This window comes from Aureobasidium namibiae, assembly GCF_000721765.1.
Source record: "Aureobasidium namibiae CBS 147.97 unplaced genomic scaffold scaffold_1, whole genome shotgun sequence".
Classification (NCBI taxonomy): Eukaryota; Fungi; Ascomycota; class Dothideomycetes; order Dothideales; family Saccotheciaceae; genus Aureobasidium; species Aureobasidium namibiae.
This window is the reverse complement of record NW_013581208.1, coordinates 2447990-2465083: the sequence shown is the minus strand read 5'-3', so window position 1 is coordinate 2465083 and position 17094 is coordinate 2447990. Positions and strand designations below refer to the sequence as shown.

General features: G+C 46.9%; 4 protein-coding genes across 4 annotated transcripts; all 4 read right to left on the bottom strand.

The window, feature by feature from the left end:
* Window positions 1–1833: 1833 nt before the first annotated feature.
* M436DRAFT_17705 (uncharacterized protein) lies at window positions 1834–2010 on the bottom strand (the record flags this gene model as incomplete). Its single annotated transcript, XM_013576057.1, has 1 exon — window positions 1834–2010. A coding segment is annotated over one exon (177 nt), but the record flags the coding sequence as incomplete, so codon positions are not given.
* A 4775-nt stretch (window positions 2011–6785) lies between these two features.
* M436DRAFT_34912 (uncharacterized protein) lies at window positions 6786–7693 on the bottom strand (the record flags this gene model as incomplete). The annotated part of the gene is made up of 3 exons (XM_013576124.1): window positions 6786–7304; window positions 7360–7464; window positions 7514–7693. The coding sequence occupies 3 exons, from the start codon at window positions 7691–7693 to the stop codon at window positions 6786–6788; spliced, it is 804 nt and encodes a 267-aa protein (XP_013431578.1).
* Window positions 7694–8304: 611 nt separating this feature from the next.
* On the bottom strand, window positions 8305–8835 carry M436DRAFT_60194 (uncharacterized protein; the record flags this gene model as incomplete). The annotated part of the gene is made up of 1 exon (XM_013576717.1): window positions 8305–8835. The coding sequence occupies one exon, from the start codon at window positions 8833–8835 to the stop codon at window positions 8305–8307; it is 531 nt and encodes a 176-aa protein (XP_013432171.1).
* A 6586-nt stretch (window positions 8836–15421) lies between these two features.
* M436DRAFT_60193 (uncharacterized protein) lies at window positions 15422–16761 on the bottom strand (the record flags this gene model as incomplete). Its single annotated transcript, XM_013576716.1, has 4 exons — window positions 15422–15689; window positions 15734–16023; window positions 16501–16628; window positions 16677–16761. 4 exons carry the CDS (start codon window positions 16759–16761, stop codon window positions 15422–15424), a joined length of 771 nt encoding a protein of 256 aa, XP_013432170.1.
* Between the last annotated feature and the right edge of the window lie 333 nt (window positions 16762–17094).

Below are 17094 nucleotides of genomic sequence, written 5' to 3'. Positions count from 1 at the left end.
TAGCAATCCGCTTCGATCCCCTTCTGATTTTTCAATGTAAGGGATAGAAGCACTTTGCAAGTTCTACAGCACAGGTCCATTGAGACGTCGCAGGGGTCGGAGTAGCGGCAGCAGATGGAATAGCAAAATGTAAGTCTTTCAATCTCGCGTATGTTGACCTTAACTAAGGCGACAATGCTATGTATAGCGGTAGGCATTAGAGGACCATAGCGCGTATCGTTGAAGTTACTGATGCATATCTGTTTCGGCCTTATGGTACCTACCTAATTGGACAGCACTGCCACCATCCCTGCCGCTGTAAGGCAGCAACGAGACCTGGTATCGGATTCTAGACTGGTTCATAAGCTCGACATCTCCGCCGAGCATAACGCGGGTTTCGCCCATCTATTCCTCTCCTCGCGGATACAAACATTAGCACTCTTCATTAGCTTTCCCCGCCGCGAAACACAATATCTTGTATGGCGAGCTATCGAGCACATCGAAGAACCATACGACTTGCTAACAGTTCTAGCTCCATATCATCCGGCTTTGATAGAGATGCTGCATCCTATCATTTCAGAGGAACGAGATATCCCACTAACAGGACATGAGGACGAGATCCAAGAAAGTAGCATAACCCTACGGCCACAAAGGTCTAGGCCCTCAGATGCTCGAACGATAGAATTTTCACGAAAATAAAACGGAAAATTCGAGTGCGAATCTTATGGGCAGGAAATCAGCAGCATGTAGCACGGCGGCGCCAACATTTCTGCTGCCGATTTAAAACCTGTAAGCGGTCTATAGGAACAAGGAACCCTTTCCCGCGCCTTGAGAACCTAAAAAAGCATTTGCGTAATGTTCATAACGAGCAACGCATCGGAAGTCATGAGCCCGCTCGCAGAGATAGACGCAGACCTACAGAAATCATATCAAAGCTTGACTCAGATATGTAAAGTCCATCGAGCGATTCCAACCGCCTGGGTTCTAAGGATGGGCGTTAGGGATCGTCGTCTAAGAAGATCGACAGGGCTCAACTTGCAGATCTTAAGGCGGAGTCCTCTAGCATCTAAGCCATGTATAAGATCCAAGGTGCTGTGATCACTGACTTGAAGGGGCAGCTACGTAAGCTTTAAGCACAACTCAAAAACCGTATGCGAGATTAGGAGGCGGACTTTTGGAATGCTATAGATCACAGATAGCCTCTAATCCGTCATTGACGATCTCGCACTGGTATATAGACTACGAACAGGAGCCCAATGTACCTTGTAACGTCGATGCTTTTGTGGTTCTTCCTAGTGGCCCACCTAATGTCTAACATAGCGAAAAGTTCAGACTCCTTTAGTAACCATGAATCACACATCCTACTGTACACTTAAGATCTCTTATGGCTGAAGGACAGTTTCTTCTGCCGATAGCTATCCATAATCCTAGTCACGGAAGATCTCTTCCGTCTAGTGTACTTGGAAACGAGAAAAAGAGGTGGGTTGGCCAGTCTCCGGAGAATCCAACTATGCAGTTTCTTTTGTTTGTCGCTTATGCTCGCGCCGGTTTCTTAGTGCTATAACCCTCCACTCAAAGCGCTTTAGGCAATCTTTACTGCTGTCTTTGCTAGCAGTGCGTGCTGTTTCGCCACGAATTCTAGATAGAAGAGCGTGAGCTCGCAGATATAGAGTACTAAGTCATGTAGGAGCTTCGGCTGCTAGTAATCGAGCAGTTCGATCTGTATGAAACTAATAATTGAAGGAAAGCCAATAAGATAGTCGAGTGTTTGGAGCACGATTTTTTCCATCTAGATTGCGTCCTGCAACTCGTGCCTAGAAAACAGCCTCTACCTGCACAGAAACTCGATGCGAGGTCAGTCCGGTTCAAATACTTACTTGCTATAAGAAGAGCAACACCACCAAGTAGTCTACGATGACGTCTCTTAATAATCCTCTTCGAACTGTATCTATCCAAGATGTTGACCGCTAGAAACAGTGTATCGGAGTCAAGAGCCAGGTCGTCTTGACTTCTAAGAAGCATGACCACTAGATTGTATCTATTTTTCTACAGGTACTCGGGCTGTAGGGCAATTCCAGATTTATCGGGCCGGGTTCTGATCTGGCTGCAAAGTTAGAAACACAATGCGTCAAAATATTGCTAAGAATAAAGCGATGACATACTTCCAATGACATCATTTGTTCCCTCATATCATCTCTAGAGTCACTCTTAGGTTGAGAATCCATCCATCTACCCCTTCTTTGCTTGAGGGGCCTAAGTCTGGGAACAACAGATGCCTTTTGCATCGCTTCTCGCAGTGTCCCAAGAAGAAGAACAGATCCGTTGGATTATAAATCTATGATTCTGTCCAGCAGATCTTCTGCGGATTCGTGGTTGGAGGGTTTGTGATAACCAAGCAGTCACATGTCAGATCGCTTGAAATCGCTATACAATATGTGGTCTTATCGAGTTACACGTTGATGCCAAACATCTAGTATTCTACAGTAGCGAGCAACCGATTCCCCATAAACATGCGACCTAGTACATTGTTTCGTACTAAGCCACGAGCTGTAAATTACCGGAGGGGTGTAATTTATCCGCAATGGGCAGACTACTGTATGATATGGAATAAATACCTGTTGGCTTAAATGCGCAAGATCTGCAAGCCTTTTTCGAGACTAATGTCCTCAAGCTGCGCGGTGGCGACTTGTCGGTCAATAACCTGGCACGAAATAAATTCCAGGAGACACGGTGTATCAGCATGCACTCGAACCTGAGACCACCTACGGCACACAGGGCAATAAGGATGCGACAAGATATCCAGCAAGACTTCGTACAGCAAGACCGAGGGTGGTGAGCAGTGTACCGAGCTTAGAATGCCAGCTTGCACAGAGAAGATGAAAGTTCCTCGAAATCTGGAGTCGTCAAACGCCTAATATCACATATGATCTTCCGGAAGGAGAATTTGGCAGTCCCTCGTGTGGAACAAGTTAGATTGGAGTGAGATGGAAAATAAGTTAGGATGACGTGTGGCAGGAAGTTGAGAAGTAGCTTTGTCAAACCGATGTGTGAGACAAGAGAACTGGGGAAAGTCACGCTTCACGCTCCACGTGATGCCAGCCATTGGTGAGTTCCACCATAGGTTATGTACGAGACGAGTCCTAATAGGGCATGAATCACTGCAAGTGTTCACATCGTCCAAAGAAATGGTTGGTTATGGATCTCTGATCAATTTTGCTCACTTACTGCAATACTGTAGCATGTGGAAGAACGTCTGCCATTCTCTATTAGTAACTATCTATGAAAGTTGGCGACTAGGCGTAAAGCCCCTGCCACCCTTCCGACATTGTCTTCTAATCTCTCACTAGCCTTGATATTCTTGCTCTTATCTTCATTCTGTGCGAGTATCGATGCTCGAAAATTCTTTGACTACTATTTTCTTAAGTCTCGGAGAGTTATTCATAGTCTTAAGTCCCTCAAACTTAGCCATCACAAAATCTCGGACTCTTGAACGTGCGCGGTCCGGCATTTCACTTAACCGCAGCGTGATCTGCAAGCGAAACTCTAACGTTTCGCATGCCATCAGAATATGAGGAACCATCCCGATCCTCATCTAGTCTGTTATACTGGAATTCTTAGAGTCCCTAATTGCCTCCCTTTGTAGAATCTGGATCTTTGGAGTCCCTGTGGTGGAACCCACATCGCGAAGGATGTCTGGATCTCGGGTCAAAGTAAGCAAAGGAGAAACAATCATACTTTTGCTCTAACTCTGGGTAGTCTTTCCTTGGACTCCATCTTCTCCTATCCCGTTCGGCAGGAACATAGTCAGCAGGCGTCGGTTTGTCTCTCTCATTAGGATGAAATGGGAGCAGCAAGTACCAAAGAACAAGAGCATAGTCAAGATTGCCTAGACCTTACAAGCGAACCTTGCAGTTTTGCTCTCGACACTGATGAAGATGCTAGCGAGACATAGTTGCATAATGTAGAGGCCTAAGAAGAGTTAGTGGATTACGCTTAGAAACATTTCACCGTTCGTGCTTGTCGTGTTACCTTTGAACCGGCGTAGGGCCGGTTTGATGGCGACAAGGAGAGCGAACAATCCCAAGCTGCTCGGTATCAGGGCCAATGGAGTGATGATTAAGCACACCGTACCTATCTAAGTTAGCTTCGGAAAGCGGGTGCTGAATGATATGCTAAGCCTACCGATCAGTCCTAACAGTGCTACTACTAAGTACATGGATGTCATAGAGAAAGGATCTTAAGAAGCGACAGCGGCTACGTGACGAGGAGTCGAGCTCCGGATATAACTTCTAAACGCTTTCCTAAAAAGATAACTCCACTATGCAATCATATCTGCGGAAAGGGAGAAGCCTTATAAGGTGAGGTATGAGATGAAGTAGTTTCCAGCTTTCGGAAGGTTTAAGGCAAGCACTCGAGGTATTGTCGATGGTTGGTTCAGGACTTCGGACAGAGTTACCATCAAGTTCGAGGAGATTGCCACTAATAAGAAGGCTTGCAAAAAGAGAAAGGCCGAATAGTATCTGTAGTAAGCTATTTCGGCTTGAAAATGGGTGACGTAGCAGTGCTAAGTGGATAGGTACCTTAGAATCGATGGAACAAACGCTACTACACAGCAACTAGTAGCTGGGTCACTGCACCCTGGAGGTATGCCAGTGCGTGAGGGGGTATGCACCTCACCTAGAAGAGCCGCGAGATATTCTTCGTCAAATCTTCTATCTGACCGAGTGAAGCGCTGAAAGTCACGGGCACCGCAAAGATACATAATAATGCTGCAGGTAGGATCGTAATCATAACATTCATCGTTGTCTACGGATGACCGACTTGCGGGCGTTCATCCAGTTGACACCGTCAAGAGTCTTAGACACTCGATACGTGTGCAGGGGCCAGATAGTCTGCGACGTGATACCGTGGAGTACGACTGAGTCTGCTTCGGGTATCTTTAAGATAGCTATAGTGGAGAAGTCGTGTTTATCATAAGGCTTGGTAAGATGTTCTCGCATTTTCTCGAAACGTCGCTCTAAACTCTGCCTCGTGCTTTTCGACATCTCTGGAGGCAAGCTGCCGTTGGTTTAGTACACTTAGCAAGCGATATAGGAACACATACTTCTGTCCAGTTGCGCTCGAGAAACCTTTCCCTCCATCCAAGTTATTGCCTTATGGTAGCGTTCGCCGCTAACGAATGCGATCTTTTTATGTTCCGTGGTGTATAGTTGGACTCCGCTCGCAAACAGCTTGTTAAACATAGACTTAATGGCAGCTTTCTCGGTGCCTTTGGGAATATCGGTGATGAAATAAGCGCGACTGGTCTTTTCACAGTGGAACAGATTTCTGATGTTGACGAAGTTACCTAGCTCCCGGCGCGAAACTAGGCAGAACAGACCCTTGAACCAATATGCTGCAACTAGGTGAGCCTAGAGGAGGTCTATATGATTCTCAAGGATATTCAGACAACTGAACTTGTCTAGACCACGGACAGAAGACTTTAGATGATCATGGACGTAATTCAGTGGCACTAGAAGAGGGACGATAAGCATAGCAGCGATGCCGAATAATCCTGTGAGCATACGCAGCAGCGCAAAAAGACCTAAGGCGTCTAGGTCAGAGCCATCCAGATCGTGGAATAGGGTACAGAGAGGTCTGAGATCACTGTTATGGGAGCAGAAGTCAGTCTTCCTTAATCCTTTATGTATCTTCAAGTTTTACCATTTCCTTTTGTATCTCTTGTGAAGGATGACAAATCCTCCTATCTAAATTGCAGCTACGACAGCGCCCACCTGTATGGAAGCTAAAAAGCCATCGAAGGAGTTGCCATAGTTTTCTTAAGCAGATTTGGTGCTAACGGCTATCTTATCGAGGTCCATGTGTGCATCTCTTTCATTCTGTGTCTTTGCGCAGTGCAAGTTGCCTCGGTGGCGAGTGGGAGGAATCTCTAGATATTTAACTTATCTGAAATGGATTTTATGAGTCTGACAAACACTTCGCTACGACTCCTATACGTACATCTTAGGTTAGCTCACGTTCGTGAAAGGATGCTTAGAAGACAGAGTACACAAGATACATTGGAGTCCCTTAACGTTATCTAACTACAATTTTCTGTGACCGTGATCACATATCAGCAGGGCAAACGCTGACAGATCGCTAAGATTTGATCCCTCGAGAATCGAATGGTCGAGATGAAGACTATTACAAACTGGGGCTCATTCAAGGAGCCTGCTAACTCTAAACAGCTGCCGAAAGCCCGGGTAGAATCGGTTGTGTAAATACCACAAACCACAACGGACGAAGGCATGACGGGGATATGACGAGCCAGGTGATCGATGAGATGGAGACACACACCACATGGTTTGTAGGGCAATGCAAGACAAGCTTATCAGACTGAACTTACGTCAGACTCAGAGATCAATTTAGCGATCTTGTCGGACCCGGAAGGACAAGGAATGTACTATGGAGTCGTGGTATAAATTACGTAGTTTCACAAATTCTGCTCAACTTTTGCTGCATCGCAGCCTTGCATAATGCTTGATGTTGTGACACTGTGAGCGTCATCATCCAGGTTGTGAATACTTTCTTCTCCTTGACAACCAACTCCACCAGATATGATCAGATCGGTTTCCCCAGATACTCGGTCCGAGGACCCCTGGGGTATCATGGATACTAGATCAATGTTTGCATGGCTTGGAGCCGCTGCGGAGCGAGAGCCCTTACCAAAAACAGAAACCTGAAACTGTTTGAGCAGAGTGGACATTGCAGGAAGGGAAGAGGTAATGATCTGACCTAATGAGTTAGTAAGGCATTGTTGAGATTCATTACGTAAGAAACACTTGGTCTGCACTCACCCCGACGCAGAGCTCCACAACCCCCCAGATGGTGAACATAGATGCATCTCCGTGTCTGAGCATTGCCTCGATTTGGCATATGCGTATCACAGAGCAGATAGGAGTCAAGAGCCCGAGAAGGTTAAAGCTGACGATATTGAGTTGTCTACTCCTTGTCAACTGTAGACTGCAGAGCTTGCGAATCGGTAAGATCACTGCGATCATGTTGCAGGTGAGCGTTGTAGCAGAAGTTCCATACAATAGAGGTCCGATATCAAGGCATCGTCCCTCAGTTCTGGGTATCCATGCTTTCTCGGTCGGTCGGCAATATAGTAGTAGGATCAGAACTGATGAAAGATGACTCGCGGCAACAACACTTATCGCAAGCCATATCATCCGGTGATAAGTGGGCAAATTCGCGTTCGCAAGATATTCCAACGCAGTAAAGCTCAGGGCCAGGTTATAACCCGCTTTGGCCAATATGTACATCAGCCTTCCTACCAGATCAAGCTACAGAAGTCAGCGACTGTTTATATACACTTGACCTACACTGGGATCTACGCACACGAGCATAACGCTCTACATTGACCTCTGGGAAACTGGTCTGTGGCAAACCCAAGCCAAGACGTGTCTTAGCAATTACGATAGCGTTGTACGCGATAGCAGAAGCCTGTACGCCGTAAGTCCGAGCCAGCGATCAGAGCTTCTCTACTAAATACTAAGGACAAGCAGAGGTTGTAGAAGCTGCGTCGTCCCCTAGGGTTGATATGTAGACAGTGATATCCTCGGAGAACGACGACCATGATCGCCAGTGGGGTGGAGACTGCACAGACTGCTATTTTCAACGGGTATCTTGGTTGACTAGCGACCTCTACGGTCGTGTCGCGGATCCAGCCCATCTTGTGTCTCCTGTCACGAACGAGATATCATTAGTTGCCACAGGGACAACCTATATATACCAACCTTCAGATAGTCATCCATTAGTGTAGTGAAGACAAGTCTTGTGAAATTCCACACCATCTTCGACTTCATCTTTACGTTTAACTCCATCTAAGAAGAGAGCTTACACCTCTTAAGTGACGAGTTCTGGTCCCGCCAAATGCCCGCAGGGTCGATAGAGTATTTAGAGAGCGCACAGAGCACAATAAGCATTGCTCTACATCTCCAATCTTGTGCTATACGAATATCAGGATCAGGTTGCTCCGTGATTCGTCCAGGTGATAGATGCAGCAAGCCCAGTCGTAGTGGAAGTTCATGAACTCCACTGCGGATCTTGGAAGCTTTCCTGTCCGGTCTGTTGTCCATACAATGGATTGTGTGATTGCCGTTAGGTACCTATCATGGACAGCAGGCACGATATCCACGCTAGATGGTGATGTATCATCTTTGAAACGTTACACCACGACCAGATCAGGACAAATTGTCTACTAGCTGAGAAATCCAACGAAACGCCAGACCTAGATGCTTAAGGGCAATACTTGGGAGCAACTATATACAGAGCAACAGCGCTTCAGAGGAGCGGACCATCGCTTTCGGTCATCAACCTCAGTGTCTGATGTGTCGTGACGGTAACAATCTTAAGAACATCCGACATCGCCTGGATCGTATCGAGGAGCTGTCCCACAGCAACGACGGCATCCTGCCTAGCTGTCGCATCACACTTAGTGTCTTGTCCAAGATCCTCATGGTTCACGTTTATGACAGACCTGTATGCTCTTGTGGTGAAGCATCTGAGTCGTAGGATCCAAACCTTGAAGAAGTCGTGTAGAACTTCTTTGCTCTTCTCTAAGAACACAGGATCAGAAAGGAGAGACTGCGGCATCAGCAGATTTCCGTACACCCAGAGGCAAGCTTGCAGATGCCGCACTTGTTTGGCCTTTGATACTGCCTGCTGTTGCATCAACTGACCGGCGATCTTGCGTGTGATGATTTCTTGCATCGATTCTAAGGACACATCGTCAACTTGGTTCGCTAAGATCACGTCGCCTTCCAAGAGTGTTACCAGAGCGATGCTCGTCTCCCATCGAAAGATTGCAGACATTTCGAGGGCCGAAGGTCTTACTGTCATATGAGACTAACGACATGAACATTCAATCTAGGGAGCGAGTGACCTAGTGAAGAAATCGTAGGTTTAATGCCATCCTCTAAAGGACAAGGGATTCAAAGCCCAGGCGAAGGCCGGATGTTGCATCGATTGGATGAAGTCGGGCGATCTGTGCGACGAATGATTAAGATTCAGAGTCGACAGCGCTGTGGACGGATCCGAACGTGATGGAAAGACGTTCGAGTTGATCTTACAGGTGACTTTCGAAGCTCGCGCTCGAACAGCCTTCGAAATCATCCTCGTGGGCCTAAATGACTCGCCAAGCTGGTAGCGACCTGGCAAAGAGAGGACGATCTATCGATCTGTCGGGGTCGTATCACAGTGCGGTTGTAATTTATGATCGAACAATACATACGCACCTGTAGATATGCGCTGCAAGCACCTTCAGAAGTATGATGAAAATAGTGGCTTAAGTCTGTTAACAAACGTACGGTAGCTTTTCCCTAAAAAGCGTAACCGAGCGTGATTCTGCTAATGCAACTGTCGTTAAACCCTGCAGAGCGGGGTGTTGCATCATACCGACTTCAACCCACTATAGTTTTTTTGCGATGGCATAAGTCTCTGGAGCTAACATACGACAAGGCAGACTTTGGAAATATAAGATCTCGCCGCCATCGACCCGAAAGCTCCGAGCAGGGGACGCGATGTGTGGTGAGCCCTCGTAATTTTGACTGCAGTGCACTGGCACTGGTTGCTAATGTCACGTCACATGCACGGACCACCGTGTTTTCGTTGAAAGCTTTAAGGATTGTCGAGAGATTGGTGGCGTTGGAGTCATGTGGCGTGGAGAACGCAGCGAACCAATATTACCTTCAACGGTATTAAGATGGGTCTCTTCTTCGGAGAGGCGTCTAAGGAGTGGCCATCTCAGTTTCAATCTAAGAGGCGATGCAAGTAATTTGATTGCGCCCTCTGTCTATCCGATTCAGCGTCAAGTAAGTCTCCTGGGTTCGGAAGCAGCTCCGCCGAGTTAACCTGGTCAAACTTCGAGAGGACAGACGACGCCTACTCGAGCTACGCAGCTGAAGCCGTATTGGTCACCATGAATGTAGACACTGTCAACCAGCAGCACGCAAGAGCCAGATCTTCGAGAAGGCGACAAACATCATTTGCACGCTGTCGCACGAAGTAGTGTTGTTTCGTAGTGGGAAACCCGACCCTTAAGCATCATGAATACGTTCGTTATCTTTGTTGTCTTAAAAGGCTGTGGCTCCACTCGACACCGTTAGTCTCATACCAATTTGACTCAAGTAACCGAACAAGCGCTTATGGTGTAAGAAAATGTATACTTTACCTCTCTCATGTGGAGGTTGTTTAATGGGACCCTTGAAACCACTCTTGTTCGCGATGGTGCTATTTCACAACCCGAAAATGAGCCACCGACGAGATGATCTTAGGATCTTTAGTCTTTTCTGAAGCGGATAACAGTGTCCTATAGGATCATGCAACAGGATTTGTGCCACGCTGCATAGTCTCATCCATGGCGTAGCCTCTAGGCATAGCATTTCTTCATTACCGAGCTGGAAACTACGGTCGTAGTGAGCTTCTGCTCTGATCATAGTATAGATACGCTTCCCCTTCCAACTATAGGGGCTCGATGACCTGTTGTGACGTCTTTACGAGGTGGTTAAGATCGTGAAGTACAGCAGCGAAACTCGTGCAAAGCTCAAAGATTAGGTCGACCGCGTGTGAGACATCGATATAGTTGTCGATAACTATCTCACTGCCCTTGACAGACCGCCTACAGCGGTTGACGTCGAGTGATGCTTGCGACAGGTTGCCGTCTTGGACTGGTGTGATTAAAGGATCCACCAAGCGCTCAATCTGACTTGCCCTTCGAAGATTTTTCTGCCGGCTAAGGTTGTTCTCACAAGTACATAATTTGTCTAATAAAGCTTCGATCTTCTCCAATGGGTACGGTGCCTCTGTAATGCATTTGAGTTTTGTTCGAATCTCTGCGCTTTCGCGATGGAGCTCTATGACTCCATCTAGATGCTCGCCCGAGATCAATCCTGTGTTCTTTAAGGAGCTGGTCACTCGGATCCACGTGAATAGTCTAATGCACTAGTTTTGTATACTTGGAAGTAGTTCACTCGCCCATGCAGCATATCGTTCGATCTGTTCTCCCAGGCTTAGGAGATCCTGCATCACACTATGTTGATATCCGCGTCTAGGTTGTGTGCACTGCCTTGCAACATCATCAGGCGCTTTCCTAAGTTTGAAGCTAGTCAAGTGGGTGACAACTCTCTTTAGAATCATCTCCAGGCTCATGATACTGTGTCTTGTTCACAAGCTCGGAGATGGTGTAGCGTTACTGAACAGTGATTGTTGATGCAACGGTTTCATGGAGTTTGTCAAGAATTATAAGACTGTTTGACCACTCGAACTCACCTTTCTATCGCTGAGGTGATACAACGACTTAGTGCCACGAAATCTGTTGTCCTGTCACTCGATACATATCACTTCTCAAATGGACAGAGGGCTGATATGTGGCAAGACGATCAGTCGACTGTGGCCGTTTGTTGAACTGAGTGTTCTCATACTTGGTCTTACGTAACGCTGCACCAGGCCTCTTTTCGGCCAAGATCTAGCCGTTCATTTATCACATCACTGAACGCGGTTTCTAGTGAGACATCCAGCTCTTTGAAGCATTTCGGTCATAAATTGCGTAAGACATGGTTGCGAGTTTACGAACAACCACATTCTGTATAACTTATCTGCTCAATCACGTCTTACGTGGTTTGCCCCTTAAGGGAATATATGCCTTACGATAGTACTTGTTCAACTACCTTTGGACTGGCAGTGATTGCATCTCTGATCTCATTGATGAACTTCTCTTAAGCAAGCAAGCTATGAACCAGGTCAAAAGATGCAAAGGACGTTCCGGTATAGAAAGCCTGACATGTTGGTGGTGTCTAATCAATCACATAAAGAAGCTTTGTTAGAACAGAGAATGGGCACCTGCCTTTGCTCGTTCTGTTATGATGCGTTCCTTCTGTAGTGAGGACTACGCGACTATGCTTATGTTGTGGTTGTCTCGTATATTCTATAAGGTCCTATATGTCCGTCTGCCGCGGCCAGGGAGTTGTATAACTTAAATCGATACAGAGCTGTGCGATGCTACTCCAGACGTCTGAGGAATGGCTTGCATTAGCTGGCCACCTCGGTAACACTAAGACGAGCTTTTTCCAAGCATCTTGTCTCGACGTAGCGAAGGACTGTATACAGGATCATTGTGGCTCCGAATGCGATTATGATCGTGAGCTGATACAGAAAGAGCCAGCAGTCGATCGATAGTTAGGCTGTGGTAAACTCACGTCTAATTCAGGGTGTTACGAAAGGTGCGCTATTGGGCCAACGTACCACGTTTGTCTCATACAGAGCACAACAACGGCACAGCCTAGTGATAAGGTGGCCGAAGATGCGAGACCGAAGGGATACCGACGCTCGTCTTCTTGCTCTAACCACTCCTCGCAAGAACCGAAGCACCTGTTATATACGACGTACTCGACAAAAAAGATGGCAAACCATATACTGGTCAGATATCCAGTGATCGAGATGACCGACACCATGACCTCTACCAGGTGGTCCTTAGCCAGCACAGCTAACAAGCCGCACATAGGAATGATGATGGTCGGATAGATAGACCCGGATACTGTCTGAAAGTGAGAGTCGAGACCATACAGGTTTGCGACGATGCAGTGAAGAAACCTGGTCGTTCGCAGCATGATTCCTATCACTAGTACCTACCACGCCACAGAAGGGTTTTAGCATCACGCCCGTCGGTTGTAATATCTTCGCTAGGACCGAACACGTCGACTTAGTATAGGCCTCCTGCCATGTGACGACCACACCTGTCATTTCCCCCATCACAGCTCCGATTACAAAGGTGTAACCAAAGCCCGGTAGGTGAGTGAGCAGACTCTGTATGAAGATGAGAACATTCCTGTTGCTCGAACTGTCGGACTTGGTACGTTGCATTGCAAAAGGCGCGTAAGCCATAGTTCTTGCGATACAGAGACTGGCGAATGAGAATCGACGGTCGAAAAAATGCTTGTCTTGGACTCTGACCGCAGAGAGCATTGGCGTCGTCGGTGAATGCTTAAGGTAGTCGACTACGCTAGCAAGGATGAACATAACCAAGATTTGTGGAATAAGTGCATAGCGGAAGCCTAGATGTTTGTTGCCTGTCACCACCACAGTTGCACTAAGGATAGCCGAGACCACAATGATCATGACAGAAGTTGAAAACACCCTAAAAGCTATGACAGCAGACAAGATTTGACCAGCCACTAACAGCTCGATGATCACACCGCTAAGCCTCGTGGCTATGTTTAGACACGTTATCACTGTCGCAGGTATTCTGCCCATGACCAGACGATTGAGCGTTTTCGTACAGTGTCCAGTCGTAGGTCCAAATGTAGAAACGAACGCAACAGGTAACAGTCCGAGTGTCAGACCGGTGACACCGAACAGGCAGGCATCTCGGAAGGACAGATGATATTAAAGTGGTCCGGGTGCGGCAAGTATGATGTCAGTAGTTGCGATACTGTCGTCTACCCATACTGAACTGGCCTAACTACAGACAGCTGCTAGCTAACGATGCTTCGGTAGCGGCCTAGCTGCCACATCGGTCATAGCGACATTATGCTCAGTCGTGTCCAGCTAAACATGTGACTCGAGCGTAATCGCGTACGGAGGGAGAGATTGAGTCGGACTACTTGTAGCTGATGAAGTTTCTTTCGGGAGGACCTCGATAAAGCTCATCTTAATCTCTTATGAGCCGAATCTCGCGTGAGAAGCAGTGATAGCAGAGGTTAAGGCGTCCGAGGATTGATCGCAGGATGCGGGAAGGCGGATGGACAGAAGAAGTATTGTCATCACGCTTTTCTGTGCTTTTGGTATTACGGATCTTGAGAGAATAGGATGATACATTCTCGTAATGTAGAAATGCGTGATGGAAAGGGAGCTGCTATGGCTAAGACATAAGCGAAGACTAGTCTCGAAGAAGCTAGCAGCGTGTTTTGCTTCCATTCTCGTACATATTACGACCATCTACGGTGCGTATAGTACGATCGGAGATCGAGTTGTAACATAAAGGAGAATCGATGTTTCCTTCCATCTAGCTGTTGCTCTGTTTAGTCTCCGTATCGCGCTAGATGTGTCTACGATGAGCAGATATGAGGGCTAAGAGACATATATTAAGAACTTGTTAGTTGTGGAGACACGCTTCCGCGTGGAAGAAGATTTTATCGTCACGATCTAGTAGGTAGAGGGGTTCCTATAGGCATCAGCATCTTGTAATATGCATACATACTTCCAATCAGACTCGATCAGTGTATCTATAGAGTGACCCTGCTACCAGACAGAGTCGCTTGGTCAAGGTGCATCAAGACATCCTTACGTTCTACAATATATGTGTCACATTGTGACAGACTTAAGGACCCTTCTTGGAACCTAGGAAGATAATCAGCATTTAGGAGTAGGAGCAAGAGTGCTGATGACGGGAAGAGCGAAAAGTACCCTAGTTTGAGAGCAATCTGTCCGAGCAGAAGTTGCGGAAATATTACATACACAGCCGTATACTCTATCTGCTTCGCTGATAGTCGCTGTATCCCCGCGATGCGATACGTTGGATCGATGAGCTTATTGTAATCTTGATTTCTTCGTACGGGGTAGCGCAAATCCCGGACCAATCGAAGCATCGTTAGTTAATTGTTTTCTCTTTGCGGATTTCAGCTGGCTTGAGCCGTCAGTGTCTCGATTGTGAATGTCATGAAAGGTGCGCTTCTGTACGTACAATACCACTAGCGCTTGCTGAACTCCTGTGTTGACCTGCATCCAAGATGCAGGAAGCATAATGCGTCTACCAACACGGATCTAGCAACTCGATGGCCCCGTAGTATTCCCTACACTCGCTACACTGGCAAGAATAATAGTGTTGCTGGAGGACGTACCACGATATCTCACCCCACACTCGAATGATAGGGAGGAAGCCCTCTCGCTGAATTATCTAGATCTCTGATTAGCACAATTGACGGATCAAGATAGTTTGAAGTGTACTTGCATCATCATCTATCTCTCGGGTGACGATGTTTGTCTGGAGATCTTTCTTCATAGCCTACAACTCGGTCAGCTTAGAAAGACATTAGTAACACCACGATCGACCAACCACCTTTATTTTTCTGCTCTCGGTTACAGACACGACGCAAATGAGCTCCGATGACCTGAATAGGCAGCGCCAAACTCTAGTATGTCGATAAGGAAGGATGTATCTGACTCCCTTCTGATTGGGAGCTGCTGTAGAGACTTGCTGTCTGAATAGTCGTTCGGCCTTAGCAATAAGCTTCATGTCCTCTTGCTCAGCCTTAATGTTCTGTTCCTAGTTCGATTGATTTGCTCTATCGACATCCGTCTCTCCTGCGTGTTCGTCCATAATCACGACTTTAAGGACTTGGATCTTAGGCCCATATGCAGTCAGCTGAGCCAATGTGTTGAAGAGCTTTGACGCACTTTCTCGAATCTAGGAGTCCTCCTCGACAGAAGCACCAATTCTGCGCGTTTCATACAGTTGTTTGAGGTTTCGTGCTTCAGAGCCCACAGGTACGCGATTTCTCGCCTCTATTCCATGCTTTTCGAGAAGTGACTCGTTAAGGAGTTTTTCAAACGAGTATTGTTTCATGCGAGTCTGAGCTCGTTGGGACAGGGTGAGGCACTTACTCCGTAAGCTTGGACAGAAGTTTAAAACGACCCCTAGGTAGTCGGTGCCGGGATCGCTAGTGCTAGCATACCTTTAGCGATGTCAAAGATTTCGATGAGCGTCATAACCACTTACCAAGCATTAAGAGCTTTATGAGACGCTTCGAGTATACCTAGAGTAAACCTGTCATAGAGTATCTTCCACTTCTCTCCTTGCTTTCTCCATGATTTAACAGTATGTTCTCTTAGCTCGGAATCTCCTGCTCGCTTGGTCCATTCTCTTAGGGCCATGGTTGAGAACGAGACGCCTAGGGTGGACTTTCCGCAAAGTTGCAATCCCTTCTTAATGTTCTCGATCTGACAGTACAGTGCCAGCTTGTAGTAACGTGACTTAATGACGGCTTTTGAAGCTTGTTCCGAAGTACGCTACAGTGTTTCTAGTATACGCTGCTAAGGAGTTTTATGCGCATCCGAATCCGTGCTTTGTGTTATGAATATTCTCGGCGTGAGTATTCTCAGCTTGAAGTCGGGATCACTTAGAGACCTCGCACCCTCATAATACCGGAAGAGAACCTTATCGGATAAGCGGTGTCTCCACCGGTAGTCGAGCAACCTTCTAAGATCGCAACCGTCAAGTCGATCTATGTCTTTCGGGCACAGTTTTTCTAGGAAAGTCCGAGGATCTTTCTTCATATGGCTGATTTTGTCTAATCTAGCGAGAAAGACGAGGTGGTCATATCTGTCTGCAGTCTCTCGGGAGGATACTTGTTCTGTTTCGGATCCTGTGGTCTGATCGTGAGGTTCAGAATGGACATCTAAGCTACGAGTCTCACCGCTTGTACGGTGCAGTAGATGTCTATCTTTTCGCATGTTTGTTTCTTCCGAAGAGATCGTGCTACTGACCTCTGTTGCAGGCGACTTGCGCGTGAATGTCTTTCCTCCATCTAATCGTTTCGGGGTTCTTGGCTGACGATACGAGGCAAGAGTCTTATAGAACCACTCCAATAGTCCGAGGTCGATTAAAATTTTAGCTAGTGGTTTTAAGAAGTCTCGAATCATGTCTTTGTTCATAAGCTCACTCTCTGTCTGGACGATCTGGATACACAGGCTACGCAACTGTGCGAGGCCGCTTCGCTGCGAGTCTAGACTCTGTGTTTCCGTCATCTCGAATGTACCATCGTGGATAGACAAAAACTCCCTATAGTAATATTATAGTGATATCGGAGCCAGTATCGAGCTAGAGAGAGACGGAGACACCGTCTTGTATATGTTTGTGCTGTTTCTGACACAAGCGCGAGTGGTGACGCGTTTGAACCCTTCGAGTCACGCTATGCTTATGGCTTGCAAGAGTATGTGACTCAGACATTGACACTCTCGGAGTTACGTTGCTAAGCAAACAAGATCGACCGGAGTAGTCTATGGACTTGTCCTTATCAGCCCCTGCCATAAACATCCTGTCGCCCTAGCGTGTTAGTCATACTTCTAGCACATCTATAA